Raw genomic sequence first — 24603 nt, 5'->3', positions numbered from 1 at the left:
GGGGGGGGGGGGGGTTCTGCAGCACCCTCAGCACTCCTACTTCCTATGGCTATGCCCTTTCGGCTCTCTCCCACCTCCAGCTGGCTGGATTTAGTGGCATCCCCTGGTGTCCCTGGCCGCGGGTCATTCCCCCTCTCTGGGCGTGGGCCCCTCTCCCCGAAACACATGTAAACGCCCCCCCCCCCAGAATAAACAAATACAAGCTGGGAGTAGCTATTATTCTCTTCAAGTAGCAGAACTCTGTCATTAGAGATCTTTTCCCATTAACTTGTTTGGGCGGTTTACTATGTGCCCGTGGTTAAACTGCTCTAAAACGGCCAGTGTAATATGATACTCTCTCATGACAGCTTAATATTAAGGGTTGTTCTCCAAAAGTTTCTAAAACAGACAGGTGACCACAGAAATTAGCACTTGTAGGTAAAATCGTGGAAGTCATGTCATCATATTACAATAAGGAATTGTGGGACTTCCTCTCTATGGAATTTTTCTGAAGAATTTGATGAGCAAGTTCAAACATTTCTAATGTTGTTACCTAATGTTATAAACAAATAATATGTTAATTTGTGTAATATGCACTCCATATCAAAACAGCATGATAAAAACGTTTAAAACTATTCATAATGCACAATTCTTGCAACTATAACTGCATCCACGAATTTGAGATCGTTCAGCTACCTTTATCCAGGCCATCTATAGCGGGGATGCTGATTACCGCATCGACTGACTGGTCAATCCATATTCCACACAGCAGGGGGCAGCACGCGCATATTGAGTATTAAAAGCAGTGGGGAAGTCACTAGAACATGATTGCTGATAAGGATTGGGCTGTTTGGAGAAACAACAAACCTGTTATCATAACGTTGAATTGTTTTCAATTACACAGTCAATACAATGATTTTAACTATAAAACCACTTAAAGGAAAGGAATGCAATGTACAGGTAAGCATTTATGAGCAAAAGGCAGACTGGAGCCGGTAGCTAGCTAACCTAGTTAGCTATGTCAGCTAGCTGCTACTGCTGTTTTCCAGCATCACGGGCTAGCATTTTAAAGGAAAGGTCTATTTGTTATATCTAGCTATTGAGTATCTTGATGCAGAGGGTGTTCACAGCAGGTCTGTAACTTCATGATTTAGCTACAGGAAATGAAGTTGGCAACAAAAGCAGAGTTGGCTCATGTTCGTAGCTTGAAGATAAAGCTCTGCGGTTCAGGGCGTTAGTCCTCTCAGTAGACCAGACCTAGGCCAGGGAAGATAATGTGCCTGCTGTAGATCTGGTCAGCTTGTCAAGAGGAATAGTTCAGCGATATCAATGTGATTGTGCTGTCGCTATTACATCAATACTGTCAAGAATATGAAATGTCAGTTGTTTAATCTGTCACAATTTCAGGTCACAGAAGATGAAAAAGTCTCCATGGTGAAAGAACTAGTGTCTGAACGTCTGAATATACCTGCAAATCAGCAGCGATTGCTTTACAAGGGGAAAGCCCTTGCAGGTACCTTCACTAAGGCCAACTACTGTAGCTAATCATACACAGCCTGGCATTGTCGAAGTACCCCAGCTGTATATGAGGATGTCACATCACCGAATCTACCAAGTTACACATTGCCCTGCTGCATTCTTGAATATTCTTTATAACATTCATACCTGTACATCTATCACAAAGCCATACACATCTTTGTCCATTTTCGTTACAGATGAACACAGATTGAGCGATTATTCCATTGGGCCAGAGGCCAAGTTAAACTTGGTGGTTCGTCCAGCAGGGGAGAGGAGTGGGATGGCTAGCAGTAGCAGTGCGGTCAGCGGGGTGTGGCAGACTCTGTCCACTGTACTAGCGAAACACTTCAGCCCTGCAGATGCAGCTAAAGTCCATGAACAGTTAATCAAGGTACATTATTTCCATTAACAAGAGTAGGCAGCTGTTGGTACATATCCATAGATCTTATCATACTCGCCAACAAAACACATTCAGGTCATGTACATTATTCTGATTTGGGAGTATAAGCTGCTTTGCATGCACACCCATTGAATCCCTTCAGTTTCTACACTACATCAATAATTACTAATTAAGTGTTTAAGAATATCCCTCCACATACTTTTGCTGAAGTACAGAATTCACTGAATGTTCTCACCTTTAGACTGCAGGTACTACTTTTGTACTGTATGAATTATTTTTATCAGTCTCAGGCTAGCGATTTACACTGCTTTCTCTTCCAAAAGGATTATGAACGTTCACTTCGGCAACTCAGTCTGGATGACATTGAGCGCCTGGCCGGGCGACTGCTTCACCCAGACAGCGAGGGCATGGACACATCGTACATGGATTGAAAACCTGCCTGACTTGACGGTATTCTGGCGATTCACAGAGGTGCAGTGGGTTGTACAGGGATAACATGATAGGTTGACTATAGTGTAGCTGCAAAGCTTTTAGATCACAGCCTGTCTTAATTATACTTTTCTTTGTTTTCTCCAGACATTCCTGTACAATTAATAGGATATTTTCACATGATCAAATCAGACTGAAACGAGAGCCAATACCTTTTGACTGTTGGTCTAAAATGATCACTGAGTAATTATGGAAGTTCTTATTTATAAGCAATGTGTTGTAAATGAATGATAGTTTACAGAAAACACACTCTGTAAGGTTAGTTCTAATTAATGTTGTTCAGTGCAGTCATTGTATGATTTGTATATATTGTTTATACAAGCATAAAAAAATTGACTGTTTTCCCTCAATTTCAAGTACTCACTTGGTCTAGGCCTAGCATAATTTTTTAAAACCGAATAAAGCACAATCTACCTCAAATAATATTTAGTCATAATTGTACCTTTTTATTCAACTGTCAGGAAATTATTTAACCATTTATATTAAGATATATGTTCAACTTCTACTTACCGCAACCGTAACAATTTATAAAATTGATGAGGACGTTCATATAGTTGTATTTATATTATATAAAGCAAAAAATAAGAGGTCAGATTGTGTGAGAGAGATGCTGCCTTATCTATGATAGGATGTGCTTTGGCCTGCAAATGTAACACCTTAAACTGGGAAAAGCTATTTCAACTCCCATCTAACAAGATGTCCAGTTTGGAACAAGACTTGATAACAGGAATTTGCCTCCGACTGCATTATCCATATTAGAAAGCACACACTGCTGATCATATTGGATTTTCTAGTGATAGCTTTGTTTCCTCTCTCCCCACAAACACACACAGTCGAACTTGAGTCCCATTTGTACAATTTACATAATTTCTGATCAGCAGCTTAAAACTGTCTACCATTTCTTCATAGTTCATGCAAATATGCTGTACTTAGGTCTTCACCTTGAAGAGGAAATGCAATAGTAGTGCAGATAAGTGACACCATGTTCTTTAAAGAGGAACCATTATAGTTGTGACTGCTATGATAAACATAGTGAGCTAGCACAGAGACCACAAGGAAATGCAAGGCACGTTGATAAGGGAGAATGCATCGGATGTCTCCCAGACATAACATACATTATTGCAAGACTGAGTATCAAAAACAAAATGTTTGACAAATACAAAGCCAGTTGTCTTGGTGAAAATACAGATATTGATGTAACTTATGTTTCAGTTCCTGCCACATGAATTTCAAAGAGAAAAACAGGGGGGGGTTTAGTGTTTTTCGTCTGAGATCTTGCATATGTGAAGACCTAAAATGGTATGAATGTACATTATTGTAATCCCCCTTCAATCAAACATCTGTGTATATCTGTCATGTTTCCTCCCTTCTTCAGCAGCTGCAGCCATCACTAGAGGAGGCTGGTCTGTCATCCCTCAGTTTGATCTGATCTGGGAAGTCATAAGTCTCCACTTCTGACTCCTAACAATGAGGACAGGAAAACATGGCAGGTTAATGCCTTCAAAAAAGTTCCGAAGTGAATACATTCTTGTATCTGCATCAATAAATTGTTCTTAAAGTGTGAAAACTACGTCATGAGTTTAACATTATCCAAATTCAATCAGCAATCAACCTACCTGTTTGAGAGCATTTCGGCAAATAGTTTGAAAGGCTTGATCAACATTGATGGCCTCCTTCGCACTTGTCTCGAAATATGGGATACTGCCCTTACTCGTACACCACGCCTGGGCTCGCTTGGTCGTCACCTGGTCAGTAATATAATATTCATATGAACAAATTACATTTCACACAAACAAACATTGGGGCTACACGTGTATATAGTCTGGTTATTCATATTTTATTGTTAATATTTCTTTTGCACATTTTTCTTTCTTTTTAACTCTACATTTTGGGTAAAGGGCCCTTAAGCATTTCATGGTAAAATCTACACTGGTTGTATTTGGCACATGTGACATAACATTTGATTTGATGGCACAACTTCACATATTTGGGCATATGTACAGACCTGCCTGTTCTCCAAGTCAATCTTGTTGCCGAGCACAACAAATGGGAAGTTCTCTGGGTCACGGGGGCTGGCTTGAATCAGGAACTCGTCTCGCCAGCTGTCAAGAGTCTTGAAGGTGTTTGGCGCAGTAACATCGTACACAAGGACACAACAGTCTGCACCTCGATAGAAAGCAACGCCCAATGACTGGAATCTCTCCTGCCCTGCAGTGTCCCAGATCTAATAGAATGGATGACATTCATAACTGAACTCACCACTACATGCACTTCAATACATATCCAAAGGGACCATGTTACATAGAGAAAGGCTTGACTAAAATGTTTAGTTGAATACATTTCTATCAGGTTTAGACTTATTGTATTGTGACACTACCGAGGAGAGGTTATGGAAGATGTGCATGGTCAAGGATAGAGAAGTCTATTACCTGCATTGTCACAAGCCTGTCATCCACCATCACCTCTTTGGTAAGAAAGTCAGCACCGATTGTGGCCTTATACTGATTGCTGAACTTCTTATTCACATATTGGTTCATGAGAGAGGTCTTCCCAACTCTGTCAGTGAGGAGAGTGATGAACAAACATAGGCAGGGACAAAATTAGATAAAATAATCTTTAGGCACCTTTACCCCAAAATTAGTGGAACCCAATGTACATGAAGAATGTGATCTATGGTAAGGACAATTTGGAATGAACAGGTTTCACACTGCAAGTATTCTACTCACCCTGAGTCTCCAAGAATTATCACCTTAAGTAGAATCTTCTTCCGAGAGGCCATATTTGCTGATGAGAGAATAGGTAAGACATTTCAGTGCATCAGTTAGGACTAGGACACTGTTACCACAGATTAACAATGTGCCAGATGTTTCACCAGATGTATAGATTTGAAGTATCTGGTTGGCGTTTACACTCACTACCAAATATGGTGATGAGGGGAAGTCCAGTGGCCAGCAATGGCAGAAGATGGAAGGAGATGCATTTCGTCAGACAAACTGCTAATTTTCTCATTAATGAAACATTTGATCTCAATAGAGTTTTCTGTTCCCAAAACTAGAATGTTATTAACATAGCGGACTACGTTTTGTAGACTTTACCAAAGTTTCTAAAAATGTTTTTATTTCGGAGTGCAAGGGCGAATTTAGTTATTGCACACCCGCGATTCGTAAAGTAGGCGTTCCCTAACTGAAATATATGTTAGAAACCGCCAATAGGATCTCGCTAGCTCGTGCTTGGCGCTGCCACCTTGCTAGTCCACCCACTAAGATGCATTTGCTTCCATTGGAAATGATAGGCTGTGGACCATCTTGGGTTAGTTAGAAAAATCTTTGATGTTATCAGTGCGGCATCAAGAAGTCAATGCAGGATGCTTGGGATCCGATGTGTGACGGGCTTTGACCATGAAGCATGATTTACAGAAGATACTAATCGTGGTAAGCCAAATGTTAGCTAACTATTCAATTTCCACATGACCTGACATATTAGTTAGCTAACGTTGGCTAGTTGGCTAGCTTTTAGGGAAAATCAAATCGTTTACCTTTTACTCTGGCGTCAGACAGATGCAGAGAGAAAACTGTTGTTCTCTTGAATAATTCTCATTAACTAACTACTTTGATTAAAACTGGTAATGTCTAGACATACAACCCTCTGCTGTTTTTTATCAGACGGTATGCAGCTTGTTCACGAATCGGTCGGGGCAGGGTGCTGTGATTATCTGATCTGTAGCAGACCTGGATTGGACTTTCCACGAAGCAAATTTGCGCAAGTCATTTGCCCTGCTGACTCTCGTGAACACCCATGTGGGTTCCAGTCACAAGGGGCTGACGTTAAGTGTACATGCACATATATAATTTATTTATGTATTATTCCATTGGTTACCTCGAAGCAGATGCCCCAAGGGCAGAGTGGCCCACACTCATTGAATATGGTGCTTTGGAAAAAGGAGGGAGTTGCGTGTAGAGGGCGTTGTCATAATTTTGACAGACTGTTTTTAAACCAATCAGCTAAACGTATAATATACGGAAAAACGTTGAATGACCAATCACCTCTTTCAAAAAAATAAAAAATAATTCAATGACAGCCTTGAATACAACCCGGTTTGAAGTCGCTAAAAATACAGATAACGCTAAATTGTGGATAGTACAGAACTTTCGTTACTGTAGCTAGCTGTCTTTGCAGGATGAAGTGAGCACGGTATTGTTGGATTGAGAGGAACATCTTCTCTGGTAAGGAAACGACTAAAGCGTTAGCCACTTACCCTTTCCCTGCTTCCTCATCAGAGCACCTTGGCCTGAATCGGCTTAACTAGGAAGTTCAGCAGCATCTCCGTTTGTTCCCCTTCAAAACAATGTAAAATGTAAAAAAAATAGCCAAATGTTGTATACCGAAAGACTTGACAATGCTAAATGTCTGGTTGTTTGCGAAATTAGTCCTACATTTATTGCATGATATGGGTCATAAGCAAGCTAGGTTAACTGGTTAGCTAGATAGGTCTGGGTAGCTTTGAATATAGCATATCTTGGACTTTGGCCACTAATCAGCGATCAACCCCAAATCAAACCATTCCAGTTTTGTCTCTCAGTAGGGCCTGAACAGTAGGGCCAGAATCCATTCCTTTTCACATGACCACCCGCGGGCCTTTCTTATGTAATGTTGGTTATCATCACGAGAGCTAATGAATCACAACAACAAATACTACTGTTAAGCTATTGTGTAGTTTGTTTGTTGCTTGCTAACGTTACACATTCTTATCAATCTGCAAGAGGTCTCTTGTTTTTGCCTTTTGTAGGAGATTAAGGAGAGTCCTGTGTACTATATGTTTATAATCTCACCATTGCTTCTTTCACTTTCTTTTGCCAACTGTAGTGTAGTGTAGTCCTAAGAAATGGAGACTCTAATTCCCATCATCAATCGGCTCCAGGAAGTCTTCCTGACAGTGGGGGCAGAGATCATCCAGCTGCCTCAGATAGTGGTGGTTGGCTCGCAGGTCAGTACAGAATCAAAATGCAAGAATCAATGGTTGTTCCATTGGGGAATTGTTACATTGGGGAAGTGTGTCATTGTTGAAATTAACATATCAATGTCCAGCAGTCTTTCCAGAGAGATGGAGGAAGTATAGGTAATAGCAATGAATCCTTCATGTAGCTTAGTGTTAGTCTTTCTAAAATTGATCTCCTCTTTTCCCATGACAGAGCAGCGGCAAGAGTTCTGTGTTGGAGAGCCTGGTTGGAAGGGATTTTCTGCCTCGGGGATCAGGCATAGTCACACGGCGACCCCTAGTGTTGCAGCTGGTGAATGTGCCTCCATTGGCAGAGAGGAGACTGCAAGAAAATGGTATGTACTTGACACAGAAACAAGATGTGATCGTCACTTTAAAAGCTGTCTCCATGTTGCTTCTCGCAGATAAACCGTACACTGGACACACTGAAACAAATCAATGCCAGTGCAGTTGACATTTATTCAATGAATTTCAATATCTCGCATTCATGTAATTTCACTCATTGGATAAAGCCTAAGTGGTCTTTGGGATGTTTGCTCTTTTCTAACATATTTACAATCCCTTCTTCACCTTTCTCAGGAAATGGGGTAAAACAAAATGCAAGCTACCCAGGTCTTTACTTCCATAGTTTATCTGCATGGACCTGTTCCGTTGTCATTCATCTTAATATCATCTTGTCATCCTCATCGTCTTTTCATTTCCTCTATCTAATCATCACATCAACTTACAAACTCTGTCTCTGTCATATTTTGTTTCCAAATATTTATAAACCCCATCAGTCTGTTTTTATGTGATACAAGTATTTCATTTCCGTTTACACATTATTTTACACTCAATCTTTTGATATTTTGTCAAGGGATCAAGGCTGATGAATGGGGCACGTTCCTTCATAGCAAGAACCAGGTATGTGGCACTATCTTCGCTTTGCACAAATCTATTTAGCTGTTTTGCACTGCACATTGAGTGTTTCATATTTGCAGTAGGGCATTACATTGTCCGAGAAACTTGGTACTGTATCTCCTAACGTCATGCCACCAGGGGTGTTGGTGAAGTCAATATTTCAGTATCCCATCTCTGTTTGCATTATAGATTTTCACAGATTTCTTGGAGATTCGCAAGGAGATTGAAGAAGAGACTGAGCGTAGCTCAGGAGGCAACAAGGTATGTATACATTGTAGATAGATTTGTCTTATCTCCAGTTTATGCGTTATTGATTTACTTTTGTCTGCTTCTCGCTCCATCCCCATTTCCTCTCTTGTGGTCTTTAGGGAATCAGCCCTGAGCCCATCTATTTGAAGATTTTCTCTCCTCATGTCCTCAATCTCACACTGGTTGATTTGCCAGGAATAACCAAGGTAAGCCCAACCAGTGTGTTAATCCCACTAACTTGAAAATGCACAACTATGGTGTTCCTTATGGTAAAATTAATGACATTACTCATTGAAAACAAATGTGTATATTTAATTGCAGTAATGTAGTTATTTCTTGTTGTACTAGGTTCCGGTTGGAGATCAGCCAGAGGACATAGAAGCTCAAGTCCAAGAGATGATCCTATCCTTCATCTCCAACCCCAACTCCCTTATCCTCTCAGTGTCTCCTGCCAACTCCGACTTGGCCACCTCTGATGCCCTCAAACTGGCCCGCGAGGTCGACCCGGATGGTGAGGCATAGTGTACACTTGTGCTCCTTCATTTTTCACTGCATGTCTTTTCAGTGTATACAGTGAATTTGGAAAGTATTCAGACATCTTGACTTTTTCCACATTTTGTTATGTTACAGCTTTATTATAAAATCGATTAAAACAAAAGGTGAATCCTGTTTCCATTGATCATCCTTGAGATGTTTCTACAACTTGATTGGAGTTCACCTGTGGTAAATTCAGTTGATTGGACATGATTTGGAAAGGCACACACCTGTCTATATAAGTTCCCACAGTTGACAGTGCAGGTCAGAGCAAAAACCAAGCCATGAGGTAGAAGGAATTGTCCTTAGAGCTCCGAGACAGGATTGTGTCGTTGCACAAATCTGGGGATGGGTACCAACACATTTCTGCAGCATTGAAGGTCCCCAAGAACACAGTGGCCTACATCATTCTTAAATGGAAGAAGTTTGGAACCACCAAGACTCTTCCTAGAGCTGGCTGCTTGGCCAAACGGATCAATCGGGGGCGAAGGGCCTTGGTCAGGGAGGTGACCAATAACCTGATGGTCAGTCTGACAGAGCTCTAGAGTTCCTCTGTGGAGATTGGTGAACCTTCCTGAAGGACAACCATCTCTGCAGCACTTTACCAATCAGGCCTTTATGGTAGAGTGGCAGGCGAAAGCCACTCCTCAGTAAAAGGCAGATGACAGCCCACTTGGAGTTTGCCAAAGGGCACCTAAAGGACTCTCCGACCATGAGGAACAAGATTCTCTGGTCTGATGAAACCAAGATTCTCTTTGGCCTGAATGTGGAGCATAATGTCTGGAGGTAAACTGGCACCATCCCTACAGTGAAGTAAGGGAAAGGGGGATACCTAGTCAGTTGTCCAACTGAACTGAAATGTGTCTACCACATTTAACCCAACACCTCTGAATCAGAGAGGTGCGGGGGGCGGTGGTGGCATCATCATGCTGTGGGGATGTTTTTCAGCGGCAGGGACTGGGAGACCAGTCAGAATCGCGGGAAAGATGAACGGAACAAAATACAGAGAGATCCTTGATGAAAATCTGCGTCAGAGCGCTCAGGACCTCAACTGGGCAACGGTTCATCTTCCAACAGGATAACAACCCTAAGCACACAGACAAGACAATTTAAAACATTTTTATTTCACCATTATTTAACCAGGTAGGCTATTTGAACAAGTTCTCATTTACAACTGCGACCTGGCCAAGATAAAGCAAAGCAGTGCGACACAAACGACAACACAGAGTTACATATGGAATTTACAGTGGGGCAAAAAAGTATTTAGTCAGCCACCAATTGTGCAAGTTCTCCCACTTAAAAAGATGAGAGGCCTGTAATTTTCATCATAGGTACACTTCAACTTTGACAGACAATGAGAAAAGAATCCTGGGAATCACATTGTAGGATTTTTTATGAATTTATTAGCAAATTATGGTGGAAAATAAGTCTTTGCTCACCTACAAACAAGCAACAGACCTGTAACTAGGCTCCTCTGTCCTCCACTCATTACCTGTATTAATGGCACCTGTTTGAGCTTGTTATCAGTATAAAAGACACCTGTCCACAACCTCAAACAGTCACACTCCAAACTCCACTATGGCCAAGACCAAAGAGCTGTCAAAGGACACCAGAAATAAAATTGTAGACCTGCACCAGGCTGGGAAGACTGAATCTGCAATAGGTAAGCAGCTTGGTTTGAAGAAATCAACTGTGGGAGCAATTATTAGGAAATGGAAGACATACAAGACCACTGATAATCTCCCTCGATCTGGGGCTCCACGCAAGATCTCACCCCGTCGGGTCAAAATGATCACGGTGAGCAAAAATCCCAGAACAACACTGGGGGACCTAGTGAATGACCTGCAGAGAGCTGGCACCAAAGTAACAAAGCCTACCATCAGTAACACACTACGCCGCCAGGGACTCAAATCCTGCAGTGCCAGACGTGTCCTCCTGCTTAAGCCAGTACATGTCCAGGCCCGTCTGAAGTTTGCTAGAGAGCATTTGGATGATCCAGAAGACGTTTGGGAGAATGTCATATGGTCAGACATTTGAACATCTTGGCCATGTTCTGTTATAATCTCCACCCGGCACAGCCAGAAGAGGACTGGCCACTCCACATAGCCTGGTTCCTCTCTAGGTTTCTTCCTAGGTTTTGGCCTTTCTAGGGAGTTTTTCCTAACCACCATGCTTCTACACCTGCATTGTTTGCTGTTTGGGGTTTTAGGCTGGGTTTCTGTACAGCACTTTGAGATATCAGCTGATGTACGAAGGGCTATATAAATACATTTGATTTTATTTTGATTTGATGAAACCAAAATTTAACTTTTTGTTAAACTGAACTCGTCGTGTTTGGAGGACAAAGAATGCTGAGTTGCATCCAAAGAACACCATACCTACTGTGAAGCATGGGGGTGGAAACATCATGCTTTGGGGCTGTTTTTCTGCAAAGGGACCAGGACGACTGATCCGTGTAAAGGAAAGAATGAATGGGGCCATGTATCGTGAGATTTTGAGTGAAAACCTCCTTCCATCAGCAAGGGCATTGAAGATGAAACGTGGCTGGGTCTTCCAGCATGACAATGATCCCAAACACACCGCCCGGGCAACGAAGGAGTGGCTTCGTAAGAAGCATTTCAAGGTCCTGGAGTGGCCTAGCCAGTCTCCAGATCTCAACCCCATAGAAAATCTTTGGAGGGAGTTGAAAGTCTGTGTTGCCCAGCAACAGCCCCAAAACATCACTGCTCTAGAGGAGATCTGCATGGAGGAATGGGCCAAAATACCAGCATCGGTGTGTGAAAACCTTGTGAAGACTTACAGAAAACGTTTGACCTCTGTCATTGCCAACAAAGGGTGTATAACAAAGTATTGAGAAACTTTTGTTATTGACCAAATACTTATTTTCCACCATAATTTGCAAATAAATTCATAAAAAATCCTACAATGTGATTTTCTGGATTTTTTTTTCTCATTTTGTCAGTCATAGTTGAAGTGTACCTATGATGAAAATTACAGGCCTCTCATCTTTTTAAGGGGGAGAACTTGCACAATTGGTGGCTGACTAAATACTTTTTGCCCCACTGTACAAGCATACAGTCAATAACACAATAGAATATATACATTGTGTGCTAATGGCGGGAGGAGGTAAGCCAATAAATAAGCCATAGTAGCGAAGTAATTACAATTTAGCAAATTAACACTGGAGTGATAGATGTGCAGATGATGATGTGCAACTAGAAATACTGGTGTGCAAAAGAGCATAAAAGTAAATAAAAACAATATGGGGATGAGGTAGGTAGATTGGATGGGCTATTTACAGATGGGCTATGTACAGCTGCAGCGATCGGTTAGCTGCTCAGATAGCTGATGTTTAAAGTTAGTCAGGGGAATATAAGTCTCCAGCTTCAGTGATTTTTGCAATTCGTTCCAGGCATTGGCAGTAGAGAACTGGAAGAAAAGGAGGCCAAAGTAGGTGTTGGCTTTGGGGATGACCAGTGAGGTATACCTGTTGGAGCGCGTGCTATGGGTAGGTGTTGTTATCGTGACCAGTGAGCTGAGATAAGGCGGCGCTCTAACCAGCATAGACTTATGTTTGGCGGCGTGAGTAAAGGAGGCTTTGTTGTGAAATAGGAAGCCGATTGTAGATTTTATTTTGGATTGGAGATGTTTAATATGAGTCTGGAAGGAGAGTTTACGGTCTAGCCAGACACCTAGGTGTTTGAAGTTGTCCACATTCTAAGCCAGAACCATATACATAATGGTGTCGTCTGCATAGAGGTGGATTAGGGAATTGCCCGCAGCAAAAATGACATCGTTGATATATACAGAGAAAAGAGTCGGCCCAAGAATTGAAACCTGTGGTACCCCCATAGAGACTGCCAGAGGTCCGGACAACAGGCCCTCCGATTTGACACACTGAGCTCTGTCTGGGAAGTAGTTGGTGAACCAGGTGAGGCAGTCATTTGAGAAACCAAGGCTGTTGAGTCTGCCGAATACGGTGATTGACAGAGTCGCAAGCCTTGGCCAGGTCGATGAAGACGGCTGCACAGTACTGTCTTTTAGCGATGGCGGTTATGATATCGTTTAGTACCTTGAGCGTGGCTGAGGTGCACCCGTGACCAGCTCGGAAACCGGATTGCACAGCGGAGAAGGTACGGTGGGTCAGTGATCTGTCAGTGATCTGTTTATTAACTTGGCTTTCAAAGACTTTAGAAAGGCAGGGCAGGATGGATATAGGTCTATAACAGTTTGGGTCTAGAGTGTCACCCCCTTTGAAGAGTGGGATGACAGTGTTACCTAGCCTCAGTGCATGGACTTTGTGCCAAGCTTGTAGTGTCATTTTCTTTTACCTTTATTTAACTGGGCAAGTCAGTTATGAACAAATTCTTATTTTCAATTTTCAACTGTCTGTTCAGGGGCAGAACGACAGATTTGTACCTTGTCAACCTTCCGGTTACTAGTCCGACGCTCTAACCACAAGGCTACCCTGCCGCCCAAGAATACACGAGGCTGTATTCTTTGCCAAAGGTGCTTCAACAAAGTACTGAGTAAAGGGTCTGAATACTTATGTAAATGTGATATTTCAGTTTTTTTTATTTGTAATAATTTGCAAACATTTCTAAACCTGTTTTTACCTTGTGATTATGGGGTATTGTGTGTAGATTGATGAGGGGAAAAAATAATTTAATACATTTTAGAATAAGGCTGTAATGTAACAAAATGTGGAAAAAGTCAAGGGATCTGTATACTTTCCGAGTGCACTGTATATATTTTTCAGGGTGTTTAAGTCTTTAATTAATTTTTATCTGATTTTAAATGCCTTAGTTCCGTTTTCAAAGGTCTTAAACGTGGACGACAATATAATATTGTGTCTCTGCTTAATTGTTGCCAACGTGGCAAGAAAGAAAAAAATAGAACATCAAATAATAGTCAAGGCACTTTCCTGAGCTTTCCAACCACATGTTCGCTTCCTTGTGTGAACATCATGTGCCAATGGGAGTCGGGCCATTGCTAGAGGAGAGCGGGAGATGAAAGCGCATGGTAGCCTATACAATTTGATAGACAACACTAACTAGAGCTGGGACAATAAACCAGAAATTACAGACACCGACATTGCCCTCCTCTTACCTATGCAATTTGGCTTATGTCTGTAATGTCAGTGATTAGGCTGCACAACATTCCTGCAGATGTTTTGGTTATAAAACCATTATTTATTCAACAGTAATGTGCATTAACCTGCGTCCCGCTATGAAAGTATTTGCCCTGTCCCTGTTTCGCTGCTTGTTCTCACTCCCTCTCCCACCTTTTGCGCACAGTGAAGGGAAAGATGCATTCTGATAAGTGCAAGCATAACGTTACTTACTGACAGTTGAGAAACATTTCTAAATGTAACTGGGAAAGACAGTTTTTACTGTTACTGTTGAACAAGAGCAGAGTGGCAGCTTTATGTGAGTAGAACAATTATTTCTCAACTGGGTCTATAGAGGAAATAACCACTTTACAAACTGAGTAGGCTATGTAATTGAGATGATACGGAGTGGAGAGCGCCTTTTGCGGTTAATACGGCGGGCCAGCGGGCCAGTCCATAGCATCAATGCCTTCCTCTTGCAGGAACTGCTGACACACTCCAGCCACATGAGGTCTAGCATTGTCCTGCATTAGGAGGAACCCAGGGCCAACCGCACCAGCATATGGTCTCACAAGGGGTCTGAGGATCTCATCTCGGTACCTAATGGCAGCAGTCAGGCTACCTCTGGCGAGCACATGAATGGCTGTGCGGCCCCCCAAAGTAAATGCCACCCCACACCATGACTGACCCACCTCCAAACCGGTCATGCTGGAGGATTTTGAAGGCAGCAGAACGTTCTCCACGGCATCTCCAGACTCTGTCATGTGCTCAGTGTGAACCTGCTTTCATCTGTGAAGAGCACAGGGCACCAGTGGCGAATTTGCCAATCTTGGTGTTCTCTGGCAAATGCCAAACGTCCTGCACGGTGTTGGGCTGTAAGCACAACCCCCAACCTGTGGACGTCGGGCCCTCATACCACCCTCATGGAGTCTGTTTCTGACCGTTTGAGCAGACACATGCACATTTGTGGCCTGCTGGAGGTCATTTTGCAGGGCTCTGGCAGTGCTCCTCCTGCTCCTCCTTGCACAAAGGGGGAGGTAGCGGTCCTGCTGCTGGGTTGTTGCCCTCCTACGGCCTCCTCCACGTCTCCTGATGTACTGGCCTGTCTCCTGGTAGCGCCTCCATACTCTGGACACTACGCTGACATACACAGCAAACCTTTTTGCCACAGCTCGCATTGATGTGCCATCTTGGATGAGCTGCACTACCTGAGCCACTTGTGTGGGTTGTAGACTCCGTCTCATGCTACCACTAGAGTGAAAGCACCGCCAGCATTCAAAAGTGACCAAAACATCAGCCAGGAAGCATAGGAACTGAGAAGTGGTCTGTGGTCACCACCTGCAGAACCACTCCTTTATTGGGGGTGTCTTGCTAATTGCCTATAATTTCCACCTGTTGTCTATTCCATTTGCACAACAGCATGTGAAATTTATTGTCAATCAGTGTTGCTTCCTAAGTGGACAGTTTGATTTCACAGAAGTGTGATTGACTTGGAGTTACATTGTTGTTTAAGTGTTTATTTTTTTGAGCAGTGTATTTAGTTAGCAATCTAGCTAATGTTTGAGTTCCTATTTCCTCCGGTTGTAAAACATGTAGCATAGCCGAGGGTAATATGCACAAAAAACATGCAGGCAAATTAATCTTGAGAGATCCAAAAATATATCTGGTTATTTTGTCATGTAGCACATCAATATATTCATTATGCATTCCCTGAACATGTTAGATGAAATAGTTAACTTCTTTCACGTCTTACTTGGCACTGTCAGTTCTAGAGCTCTCTTGCTGAGCTACCTTGCTCCCAAGTATAGCCATGTGATACCCGATTCACTGAAAGAGGGATTTAAAAAAATGTTTTGGTGTTGTAGTCTTTTCTAGCATAACACCTCCAGGAGAGCTACTGGGTGTGTAGACTTGTTCCAATCCCACTCTAACACACCAGATTTGATAAATCAACAGCTCAACAGGACCTTGTTAAGCTGACTCAGGTGTGTTTTGAGCAGTGCTGGATCAAACTGCTCACCCATTACCCTAGCTCTCCAGAGTGGACCACTTGTTTTATATAGTAATGGTTCTGTATATTTACATTTAAGGCATTTTTTTCACGGTGGTATCATTATGGTGTTGAGTATCATTATACTAAGCTGGTAGTGGTATTGAAGCCAACATTCTAAACACTTAGAGTTGTGATCTAGCTGATGATTAGGTCATTGGGGTAGCCTAAACAAATGCAGATGGGCAACCCCATTCTTCAGCCATCTATAGCCTAGCCACTATGCTACTACATCTGTTAGACTACAGGAGAATGCTCATTGCTAGAATGGCACACCTACTTGATAATATGAGCCATGTAGTATATAGCCTTTGGTGAAAGAGCTAGCCCTATTATTAGCGTTTGTGTGGCACAAGCAGATTTCAAATTTGTATTAATTTGCATTCCAAGTGGTATAAGTCTTAAATTCAACTTCATGGAACTTGCAGGTACCCTGTTTGCTCATTGATACAGATGTGTTAAACATCAGTAAACATGGTCAATGTTACTTTTTAGGTTTGACCTCAACTTTTTAACATCAGTGATTGCTATATACACAATATTTTAGATTAGATAATGAACTGTGCCATTCAAGTGCTGTGTGTGGAAAGAACCATGGACAAAAGGGGTGTGTCTTTACCCAGCTGTGTCCATGTGTCTTGCAGGCCGCAGAACACTGCTGGTGGTCAGTAAGCTGGACCTGATGGACGCAGGGACAGATGCTCTGGAGGTCTTGCTGGGCCGGGTCATTCCAGTGCGGCTCGGAATTGTGGGAGTGGTCAACAGGTTTGTCCATATGCCTACAACTTATCTAACAGATTTACCTAATTCTTACTGGGTGATGTCACCTCGGTGCTTAAAAAGATGAAGTCCCATAGCAGTGAAAGATGCTATACAAATATTAGGCCAATGTATCACATCTGATTGAGTATAAAGGATCTGAATCATTATGGTCGTTAAATTAACTCAAGTACCCTCAGAGACCTTTGTGCTATAAACAACGAATGTTCCAATGGCCCTGCTATTCACCAGATCAATTGGTTTGCATTTTTCAAACAAAGCTCTAATTTCTGAATGATTGTCTCTCCCTACTTTGAGATTGTTCTCACACATCCTGCTGAGATAATGTGTGCCATGTCTTACTCATGGGGCTCCAGCACAGGGCTGATGTATGAGTTATCTGAGTGGTTTTTCGCCAAGGGTACAGAATTGCAACACAAAAAAAAACATATTTGCCCCTCAAAGGCTGAAATGGTAAGTCATTTTCTGAAGTAATTTCACTGAGCAGAGACAATCTAGTTCAACCGACAGCTCACACTAGCAATCATAGCAACCGCCTTGGAAGGCTGTCTGAAGTCAGTAGGGACCTCAGCTTAGCACAATTCCTCCAGAGTGCTAAAGGAATCTGTACGGCTACAGTAACGTCCATTTCAAAAGTGTTGAATCCTATTTGCGTGTATAATTTCCTGCTATGCTGGAGCAGGTGACATTCTGCATGATCAGATGCACTGTGGAGTATTCTGGAACTCCAGCTGTCATCCTCCATGTCTCCCCCTGCTAGGAGCCAGCATGACATCAACACGCAGAAGAGCATAGAGGACACGGCACGGGACGAGCAGGCCTTCCTCCAGCGCCACTACCCGTCTCTGGCCTCCCGCTGCGGCTCCCGCTACCTGGCTCGCACCCTGAGCCGCCTGCTCATGCACCACATCAGGGACTGCTTGCCGGAGCTGAAGAGGCGTGTGACGGTGTTGAGTGCCCAGTACCAGGCCCGGCTCAGCAGCTATGGCCAGCCTGTAGAGGACCACAGCTCCACCCTGCTACAGATCGTCACCAAGTTCGCCAGCGACTACTGCAACACCATCGAGGGCACCGCCACGCACATCCAGACATCTGAACTGTGAGTAGTTCAACTGCTTTAGGCTCCTTTATCCAGGCACCAATCATCTTTTAGTATTTTATATTGTATTGGAGCAACTCCTCATTGACCACCAAATATTTAGCAACCACATAGAATCTGCACAGTGGACATTTTGTGACAGAAAACTTGGTTATTGTTCTGCTGAATGCATTTCACTTAAGCAGGCGTTTATTGTATTTCTTGGCCTCCTTGTAATTTTGTAGGTGTTCATGTATTGGCATTTCATATTTTGTGGGTTCATTTCAATAGCTCTTGTACCGCTCACTGATTTATTGATTTCCTCAAGCATGTGAAGCAAGTATTGACTCATTCTGGCTGACTGCATCTGATGTTGACAACCCTCGGACACAGCCACTGATACTGCTTCCTCTGTCCTCCTCTCTGGTAAGCTGCGGGGGGGCTCGGATCTGCTACATATTCCATGAGACCTTTGGCCGCACTCTTCAGTCTATTGACCCCCTGGGGGGCTTGACGGAGCTCGACATCCTCACTGCAATCCGCAATGCTACGGTAATAACCATCAGCTCCAATCGCATTGTCTGTGAGAATCACGAGTTATGTAAATAGAGGTGTGTGTTGTGCTGCAGGGTCCGCGGCCGGCCCTCTTTGTACCTGAGATTTCCTTTGAGCTGCTGGTGAAGAGGCAGATCAAGCGTCTGGAGGAGCCCAGTCTGCGCTGTGTGGAGCTGGTCCACGAGGAGCTGCAGAGGATCATCCAGCATTGCTCCTCCTACAGCACGCAGGTACGCTAGACACTGCACAACACATATTACAAAGCAAGCCTGAACCAAATTGTAATAGAAGTGTCTCTGTATGCGTCCTGACATGCTGTGTGTTTGTCAGGAGCTCCTTCGGTTTCCCAAGCTGCACGACTCCATTGTGGAGGTGGTGACTAGTTTACTCAGGAAGCGCTTGCCCATTACTAATGACATGGTAAGACAAATTTGTTTTTGTGATTTTACATTTTCAGTTCGTTTGTTTTGTACAAAAATCCTGTGTAATTATTCTACAATTTAGTGCTATTGCTTACTGGCGGTCTGTCTATGTTCGTGAATGATTCTGAGCACAACTGTTTCAGGTCCACAACTTGGTTCAAATTGAGCTTGCTTACATCAACACAAAGCACCCAGACTTCACCGATGCTGCTCAGGTCTCAGCATCTGTCAACAGTCAACAGGTAATTCTGCCTCAACTCAAAGCACATGCTCTGCTTTCATGCATATAGATGAGCCTAATGTTGACCAGAGGGTTCTAGAGTCTGATGCGGTCTTCTAGTACCAGTATGGACATCACACCGTTTGAGCAATTCCAATAAGCAAGTTGTGACTTTAACACCGATACCTGAACAACTAAATTGAATTGACCCCCCCATTTCACCTCTTTTAGGGCCTGCAGGATGGAGATAAATGCTGGATGAATGAGAAGGTGGCTGAGGAGAAGGCACCAGTGGCAGGTTTCAGCAGCCCTGTTAAGGGCCAGGCCATCAACCTCCTGGACACAGTGAGTAGTGGAATCAGCAGTCAGAACTGACCCAGCGCTACCCTGTAGAGCAGCACTGTATCTGATTCGATCTGTGACAGATTGTAACATCTGACCCCTGCTCTGTTTGCCAGGCGGTGCCGGTGTCCCGAAAGCTGAGTGCCCGCGAGCAAAGAGACTGTGAGGTCATTCAACGCCTCATCAAATGCTACTTCCTCATTGTCCGCAAGAGCATTCAGGACAGGTCAGAGACCGGCGCTCCAGGGCATCTAGGAGTGTTATTATTTGGGTATCCAGTTAGTGGTGAGTTGAGCCTTCTCTGGCCTAGCTAACTGTGTGTCTTGTGACGTGTGTCTGCAGTGTTCCCAAGACGGTGATGCACTTCCTGGTGAACTTTGTGAAGGAGCGTCTGCAGAGTGAGCTGGTGGGCCAGCTGTACAAACAGAACCTGCTGCAGGGGCTGCTCATCGAGTCCCAAGACACAGCACAACAGAGGACAGAGGTGGCCCAGATGCTGGAGGTACTGTACAAGTGCTACTAGTACTCCTAATTACTCTCATGCACTTTGTGTTGTACTTTCTGTTTCCTCCTTTTTAACACCAGTATCCTTCTCTCTCTCTCTTCACTTCAGGCTCTCCAAAAAGCCAGCAACATCATCTCAGAGATCCGGGAGACACACCTGTGGTAGCCCAATGCAACTGACCGTGTGTGTGTGTGTGTGTGTGTGTGTGAGATGGTAATACCACTGAGCTCACACTGTCCATTAAACATCCAGCCGTCCTTTTTGTCTGTCCAGGATTTGGACTATTGTGTCTCACTGTGAATATAGTGATGAGACCAACACACTCAGGCAGAGCTGGTCCATTGTGATGAGATGTCTTTAATGTGAAAGAGAACCATGATCAAAAACAATTTTGGTTTTGTTGCAACAATCGTCTGTCTAAATGTCCGGTCTTTTAGTTGTCAATGTGTTATTTATCATGTGGAGTATTACGTTGTTTTCCTGAGTCTTTCTTGCATCTGATCATGACATGGTTGTGCTGCTGCATTTGTTTCCATTGATTAGGTATCTATTTGTGAAAGGGTGATCTCAAACCATGACTGCTTGATATGCATGTAGCAGCTTCTGAACATATGTAGAGTAAGTATAATCAGTCAGTATCAGGCTTCCCCCTGTTTTAAGCAACGTTCTGTAAAGTTGAACAGAGGGTGACAACCCAACCTGAGGTTGAACAGTGGGCATTGTCTGCAATGTAATGTTGAAATATGATCCTGGTCTTCGGGGATGCTGCAGAGGTTTGGTTTGACCTGGTCTACAGTGCAACTGAGTACAGTAGTTGTACCCTAGAGCAGACGTATGTTCTTTACGTGTGTCGCATTTATGTATCGTTCCAGATGTACGGTTGCACTGTTTGTGCATATTTAGTCCTATAACAAAGTTGTACGTTCACAACATAGAATAGTGTTCCTTTTCTCCGTATGAAGTTTCTAGTCAGACTCTTAATTCGCATGTTGGATAACTGAAACCACATTTATGAATAGCACCCACAAAGAGTTGAATAGGTGTGTGTATATATAGATATTGTATGGCTAGCTTGTCAGGAGATGCAGAATAGTAGGTGGAGTCCAGCAATGATTTGAGGGCCAGGGGTATAGCGATTCATTGTAGAAATCTACTTGGCCAAAGGAAAGTTAAAATAATTTTCAAAATCTCAGAATGCATTGAAATATTGTACCCCCCCCCCCCCCCCCCTTTAAATTAACCCATGTATGCAGTGTGCCTCAGAGAGGGGGCTGTTGCTGGGGTGCCACCTCTTCTGAAGACTATCCCTAGGCCTGCTTCCACCCAGATGACAGGGATGTTGGAGGTGTAAGAGACCAACATTGTTTCTGATTTGAACTTGTGCATGCAGCTGTAATTATATCCTCATTTTGTTGATGTAGATCCCCAAGGAAAGTATGCCCTGCAGCCTTTTATTTGTGATTTAGTACCAATTGCGTGACGTTAGTGTATCTTCCATTTAGAATTAGATTCTAAAGTTTCTCAAATAATTTATAGTGTAAGTGTGCATCGGTTTTTGTATGTCATGGAAATGTTCACAAAGGATGATGAGCATTATTCAGAAAGACTAGCCTTAAAGGAACAGGTACCAAGCACCATCTAGCAGAAACACTGACTTCTATGTGATCAAGGAGAGCACCGTGTCTAGTCTGTCTTTCTGAAAGGACAGTGTGTGTGTGTGTGAATGTCTAAGTTTTTCTATCTGAATGAGACTGTGTTTTCTATTATTTAAATGTATATCTTACATCTTTACAAACTGCCTGGAAGTGCTTGACTGCCAATATTTGTGATACGTAAATTGATAGAATAATATCTGTTCAGATGGGAGGGGCTCATTAAACTCTTAACAACAACAGTCTGGCCTCTGAGATTGCTTTGCAGGATGTCCTTTATAATTGATATGATCTGTAAAGTCATGATAAGATCTGCAGAAATGTACCATTCAGTCCTGCAGATGGCTATGACTCACAGCAGTCTGGTATCTATTGCCATTGTCCTCTATTCATACTAAGCAGGTGAGCTGAAATCACTAGATATGTAGGATTATTCTGAGGTAAGATTGGATCCTTCTTGAAAAAGACAATGACAAATTGGCCTGCATGTTGCAGAGACCGATTGACTTGCACTTACACGCCTGGCCTTGTCTGCAACCTCATTTTCCCTGCCTATCACGTGCAATAACATCCTTTGTAATTGAGAAAACCAGCAGGACTCTGAATGTCAGCCTTATCTAAAATACTGCAGTTTAGCAATGATCGATTGGCTGTCTTCTGGTGCATGCGTGTGTATAAACACACAGGCGAGGCTTGGATATCACGCAGAACAAAAATATAAATGCAACATGTAAAGTGTTGGTCCCATGTTTTATGAGCTGAAATATAAGATCCCAGAAATGTTCCATACACACAAAAAGCTTTTGTCTTAAATGCTGTGCACAAATGTGTTTACGTCCCTGTTAATGAGTGTTTCTCCTTTGCCAAGATAGTCCATCCACCTGACAGGTATGGCATATTAAGAAGATGATTAAACCTGCATGATCATTACAGTTTCACCTTGTGCTGGGGACAATAAAAGGCCACTCTAAAATGTGCAGTTTTGTCAAACACAATGCCACTGATGTCTCAAGTTTGCAGGAACATCCACCAGTGCTGTTGCCAGGGAATTTAATGTATACTTCTCTACCATAAGCTGCCTCGAACGTCATTTTAGAGAATTTTTGCAGTATGTCCAACCAGCCTCACAACCACAGACCATGAGTAACCACGCCACCACATCCGGCTTCTTCACTTGCGGGATCGTCTGAGACCAGCAACCCAGACAGCTAATGATACTGGGGGTATGAAACTGAGTGCTTGCACAACCAACCAAGAATTTCTGCACAAACTGTCAGTAACTCATCTACATGCTCGTTGTCCACACCAGGGTCTTGACCTGAAGAGTTTGGTGTCGTAAGCGGCTTCAGCTGGCAAATGATCACCTTCGATTGCCGGTGGTGGTCACACCAGATACTGACTGGTTTTCTGATCCACGCCCCTACTTTTTATGGTATCTGTGACCAACAGATGCATATCGGTTTTCCCAGTCATGTGAAATCCATAGATTAGGGCCTAATGAATATAATTCAATTGACCTATTTCCTTATTTGAACTATAATTCAGTAAAATAAAATGTATTCAGTGTAGTTAAAGTTTGAGATGGATGAAGAAGGGATTGATAAAAAGAATATGGGAACACCGGCAGCTTCATTAAATAGTACCCGCAAAACACGAGTCTCAACGTCAACAGTGAAGAGGCGACTCCGGGATGCTGGCCTTCTAGGCAGAGTTCCTCTGTCCATTGTCTGTGTTATTTTGCCAATCTTAATATTTTCTTTTTATTGGCCAGTCTGAGATATGGCTTTTTCTTTGCAACTCTGCCTAGAAGGCCAGCATCCGGAGTCGCCTCTTCACTGTTGATGTTGAGACTGGTGTTTTGCGCATACTATTTACTCTACTCTATTTACTCTAATGTACCTGTCCTCTTGTTCAGTTGTGCACCGGGGCCTCCCACTCCTCTTTCTATTCTGGTTAGAGACAGTTTGCAATGCTCTGGGAGTAGTACACAGTGTTGTACGAGATCTTCAGATTCTTGGCAATTTCTTGTATGGAATAGCCTTCATTGCTCAGAACAAGAATAGACTGATGAGTTTCAGAAGAAAGTTCTTTGTTTCTGGCCATTTTGAGCCTGTAATCGAACCCACAAATGCTGATGCTCCAGATACTCAACTAGCCTAAAGAATCAACAAAACTGTCCTTCTTTAATCAGCACAACTGTTTTCAGCTGTGCTAACATAATTGTAAAAGGGTTTTCTAATGATCAATTAACCTTTTAAAATGATAAACTTGGATTAGCTAACACAGCATGCCATTAGAACACAGGAGTGATGGTTGCTGATAATGGGCCTCTGTACGCCTATGTAGATATTCCATAAAAAATCTGCCATTTCCAGCTACAATAGCCATTTCCAACATTAACATTGTCGACGCTGTATTTCTGATCAATTTGATATTATTTTAATGAACAAAAAGTTAGAAATGTCCTTGTTTTTGAAAGGAAAGCTAAGTGGCCCCAAACTTTTGAACGGTAGTGTAGGTCTACGCCCAGTGTAGTGTATCGGTACGTGGACAAATGGGCACAATCAGCTGAGTAAACAGTGGAGAGAATATGTAAAACCATCACTGTATCGTAACAAAGAAAAGTGATGTGACAGCAAGCAGCCCTATCTGACCATATTATTCAATCATAGCAGCCTACTAAATAACCTCAATCACAAATGGAATTCCATGTTGAATAAGCTCCGAGTGGCGCAGCGGTCTAAGGCACTGCTAGAGGCATCACTACAGACCCTGGTTCAATCCCAGGCTGTATCACAACTGGGAGTCCCATAGGGCGGCGCAC

General features: G+C 42.9%; 3 protein-coding genes across 10 annotated transcripts; 2 read left to right on the top strand and 1 right to left on the bottom strand.

Moving 5' to 3' along the window:
• Nucleotides 1-762: 762 nt before the first annotated feature.
• LOC109895881 (ubiquitin-like protein 4A-B) lies at nucleotides 763-3953 on the top strand. Of its 3 annotated transcripts, none has more exons than XM_020489943.2 (5): nucleotides 763-939; nucleotides 1387-1492; nucleotides 1695-1888; nucleotides 2221-2347; nucleotides 3762-3953. In XM_020489943.2, exons 1-4 carry the CDS (start codon nucleotides 892-894, stop codon nucleotides 2326-2328), a joined length of 456 nt encoding a protein of 151 aa, XP_020345532.1. In that variant the 5' UTR covers nucleotides 763-891; the 3' UTR covers nucleotides 2329-2347; nucleotides 3762-3953. The 3 variants fall into 3 exon arrangements, with proteins under 3 accessions (XP_020345532.1, XP_020345531.1, XP_020345530.1); XM_020489942.2 differs by having other exon boundaries at nucleotides 764-939; nucleotides 2221-2368; XM_020489941.2 differs by having other exon boundaries at nucleotides 764-939; nucleotides 2221-3953.
• On the bottom strand, nucleotides 2807-7391 carry LOC109895880 (ras-related protein Rab-7a-like). Of its 3 annotated transcripts, XM_031830102.1 has the most exons (7): nucleotides 7216-7391; nucleotides 6642-6721; nucleotides 5113-5170; nucleotides 4816-4942; nucleotides 4392-4610; nucleotides 4003-4131; nucleotides 2807-3847 (listed from the first exon to the last, which is right to left on the bottom strand). In XM_031830102.1, the coding sequence occupies exons 2-7, from the start codon at nucleotides 6658-6660 to the stop codon at nucleotides 3758-3760; spliced, it is 642 nt and encodes a 213-aa protein (XP_031685962.1). In that variant the 5' UTR covers nucleotides 6661-6721; nucleotides 7216-7391; the 3' UTR covers nucleotides 2807-3757. The 3 variants fall into 3 exon arrangements, with proteins under 3 accessions (XP_031685962.1, XP_020345528.1, XP_020345529.1); XM_020489939.2 differs by lacking the exon at nucleotides 7216-7391 and having other exon boundaries at nucleotides 6642-6887; XM_020489940.2 differs by lacking the exons at nucleotides 6642-6721; nucleotides 7216-7391 and adding an exon at nucleotides 5922-6160.
• Nucleotides 5618-22021, top strand: si:dkey-32e23.4 (dynamin-1-like protein). Of its 4 annotated transcripts, none has more exons than XM_031830101.1 (18): nucleotides 5660-5817; nucleotides 7250-7370; nucleotides 7576-7717; nucleotides 7962-7994; nucleotides 8239-8285; nucleotides 8472-8543; nucleotides 8651-8737; nucleotides 8880-9042; nucleotides 16870-16990; nucleotides 17766-18104; nucleotides 18515-18635; nucleotides 18713-18868; nucleotides 18969-19058; nucleotides 19204-19302; nucleotides 19512-19625; nucleotides 19739-19848; nucleotides 19965-20124; nucleotides 20236-22021. In XM_031830101.1, exons 2-18 carry the CDS (start codon nucleotides 7269-7271, stop codon nucleotides 20290-20292), a joined length of 2013 nt encoding a protein of 670 aa, XP_031685961.1. In that variant the 5' UTR covers nucleotides 5660-5817; nucleotides 7250-7268; the 3' UTR covers nucleotides 20293-22021. The 4 variants fall into 4 exon arrangements, with proteins under 4 accessions (XP_020345526.1, XP_031685961.1, XP_020345527.1 ...); XM_020489938.2 differs by lacking the exon at nucleotides 5660-5817 and adding an exon at nucleotides 6432-6609; XM_020489937.2 differs by lacking the exon at nucleotides 7962-7994 and having other exon boundaries at nucleotides 5618-5817.
• The last annotated feature ends 2582 nt before the right edge of the window (nucleotides 22022-24603 follow it).

Source organism: Oncorhynchus kisutch, linkage group LG8, assembly GCF_002021735.2.
Source record: "Oncorhynchus kisutch isolate 150728-3 linkage group LG8, Okis_V2, whole genome shotgun sequence".
Taxonomy (NCBI): domain Eukaryota; kingdom Metazoa; phylum Chordata; class Actinopteri; order Salmoniformes; family Salmonidae; genus Oncorhynchus; species Oncorhynchus kisutch.
This window is presented reverse-complemented; position numbering and strand designations above follow the sequence as displayed.

Bases quoted from the DNA above. Each gene is read 5' to 3' on its own strand.
- si:dkey-32e23.4 (XM_031830101.1), top strand. From the start codon at position 7,269: ATGGAGACTCTAATTCCCATCATCAATCGGCTCCAGGAAGTCTTCCTG. The intron at 7,371-7,575 runs GTCAGTACAGAA...TTCCCATGACAG, and splicing joins TAGTGGTGGTTGGCTCGCAG to AGCAGCGGCAAGAGTTCTGT. The intron at 7,995-8,238 runs GTCTTTACTTCC...TATTTTGTCAAG, and splicing joins ACAAAATGCAAGCTACCCAG to GGATCAAGGCTGATGAATGG.
- LOC109895881 (XM_020489943.2), top strand. From the start codon at position 892: ATGATTTTAACTATAAAACCACTTAAAGGAAAGGAATGCAATGTACAG. The intron at 940-1,386 runs GTAAGCATTTAT...TCACAATTTCAG, and splicing joins GAAAGGAATGCAATGTACAG to GTCACAGAAGATGAAAAAGT. The intron at 1,889-2,220 runs GTACATTATTTC...CTCTTCCAAAAG, and splicing joins TCCATGAACAGTTAATCAAG to GATTATGAACGTTCACTTCG.
- LOC109895880 (XM_031830102.1), bottom strand. The intron at 4,611-4,815 runs GTAATAGACTTC...CCATTCTATTAG, and splicing joins ACAGGCTTGTGACAATGCAG to ATCTGGGACACTGCAGGGCA. The intron at 3,848-4,002 runs GTAGGTTGATTG...CCTCATTGTTAG, and splicing joins GCCGAAATGCTCTCAAACAG to GAGTCAGAAGTGGAGACTTA.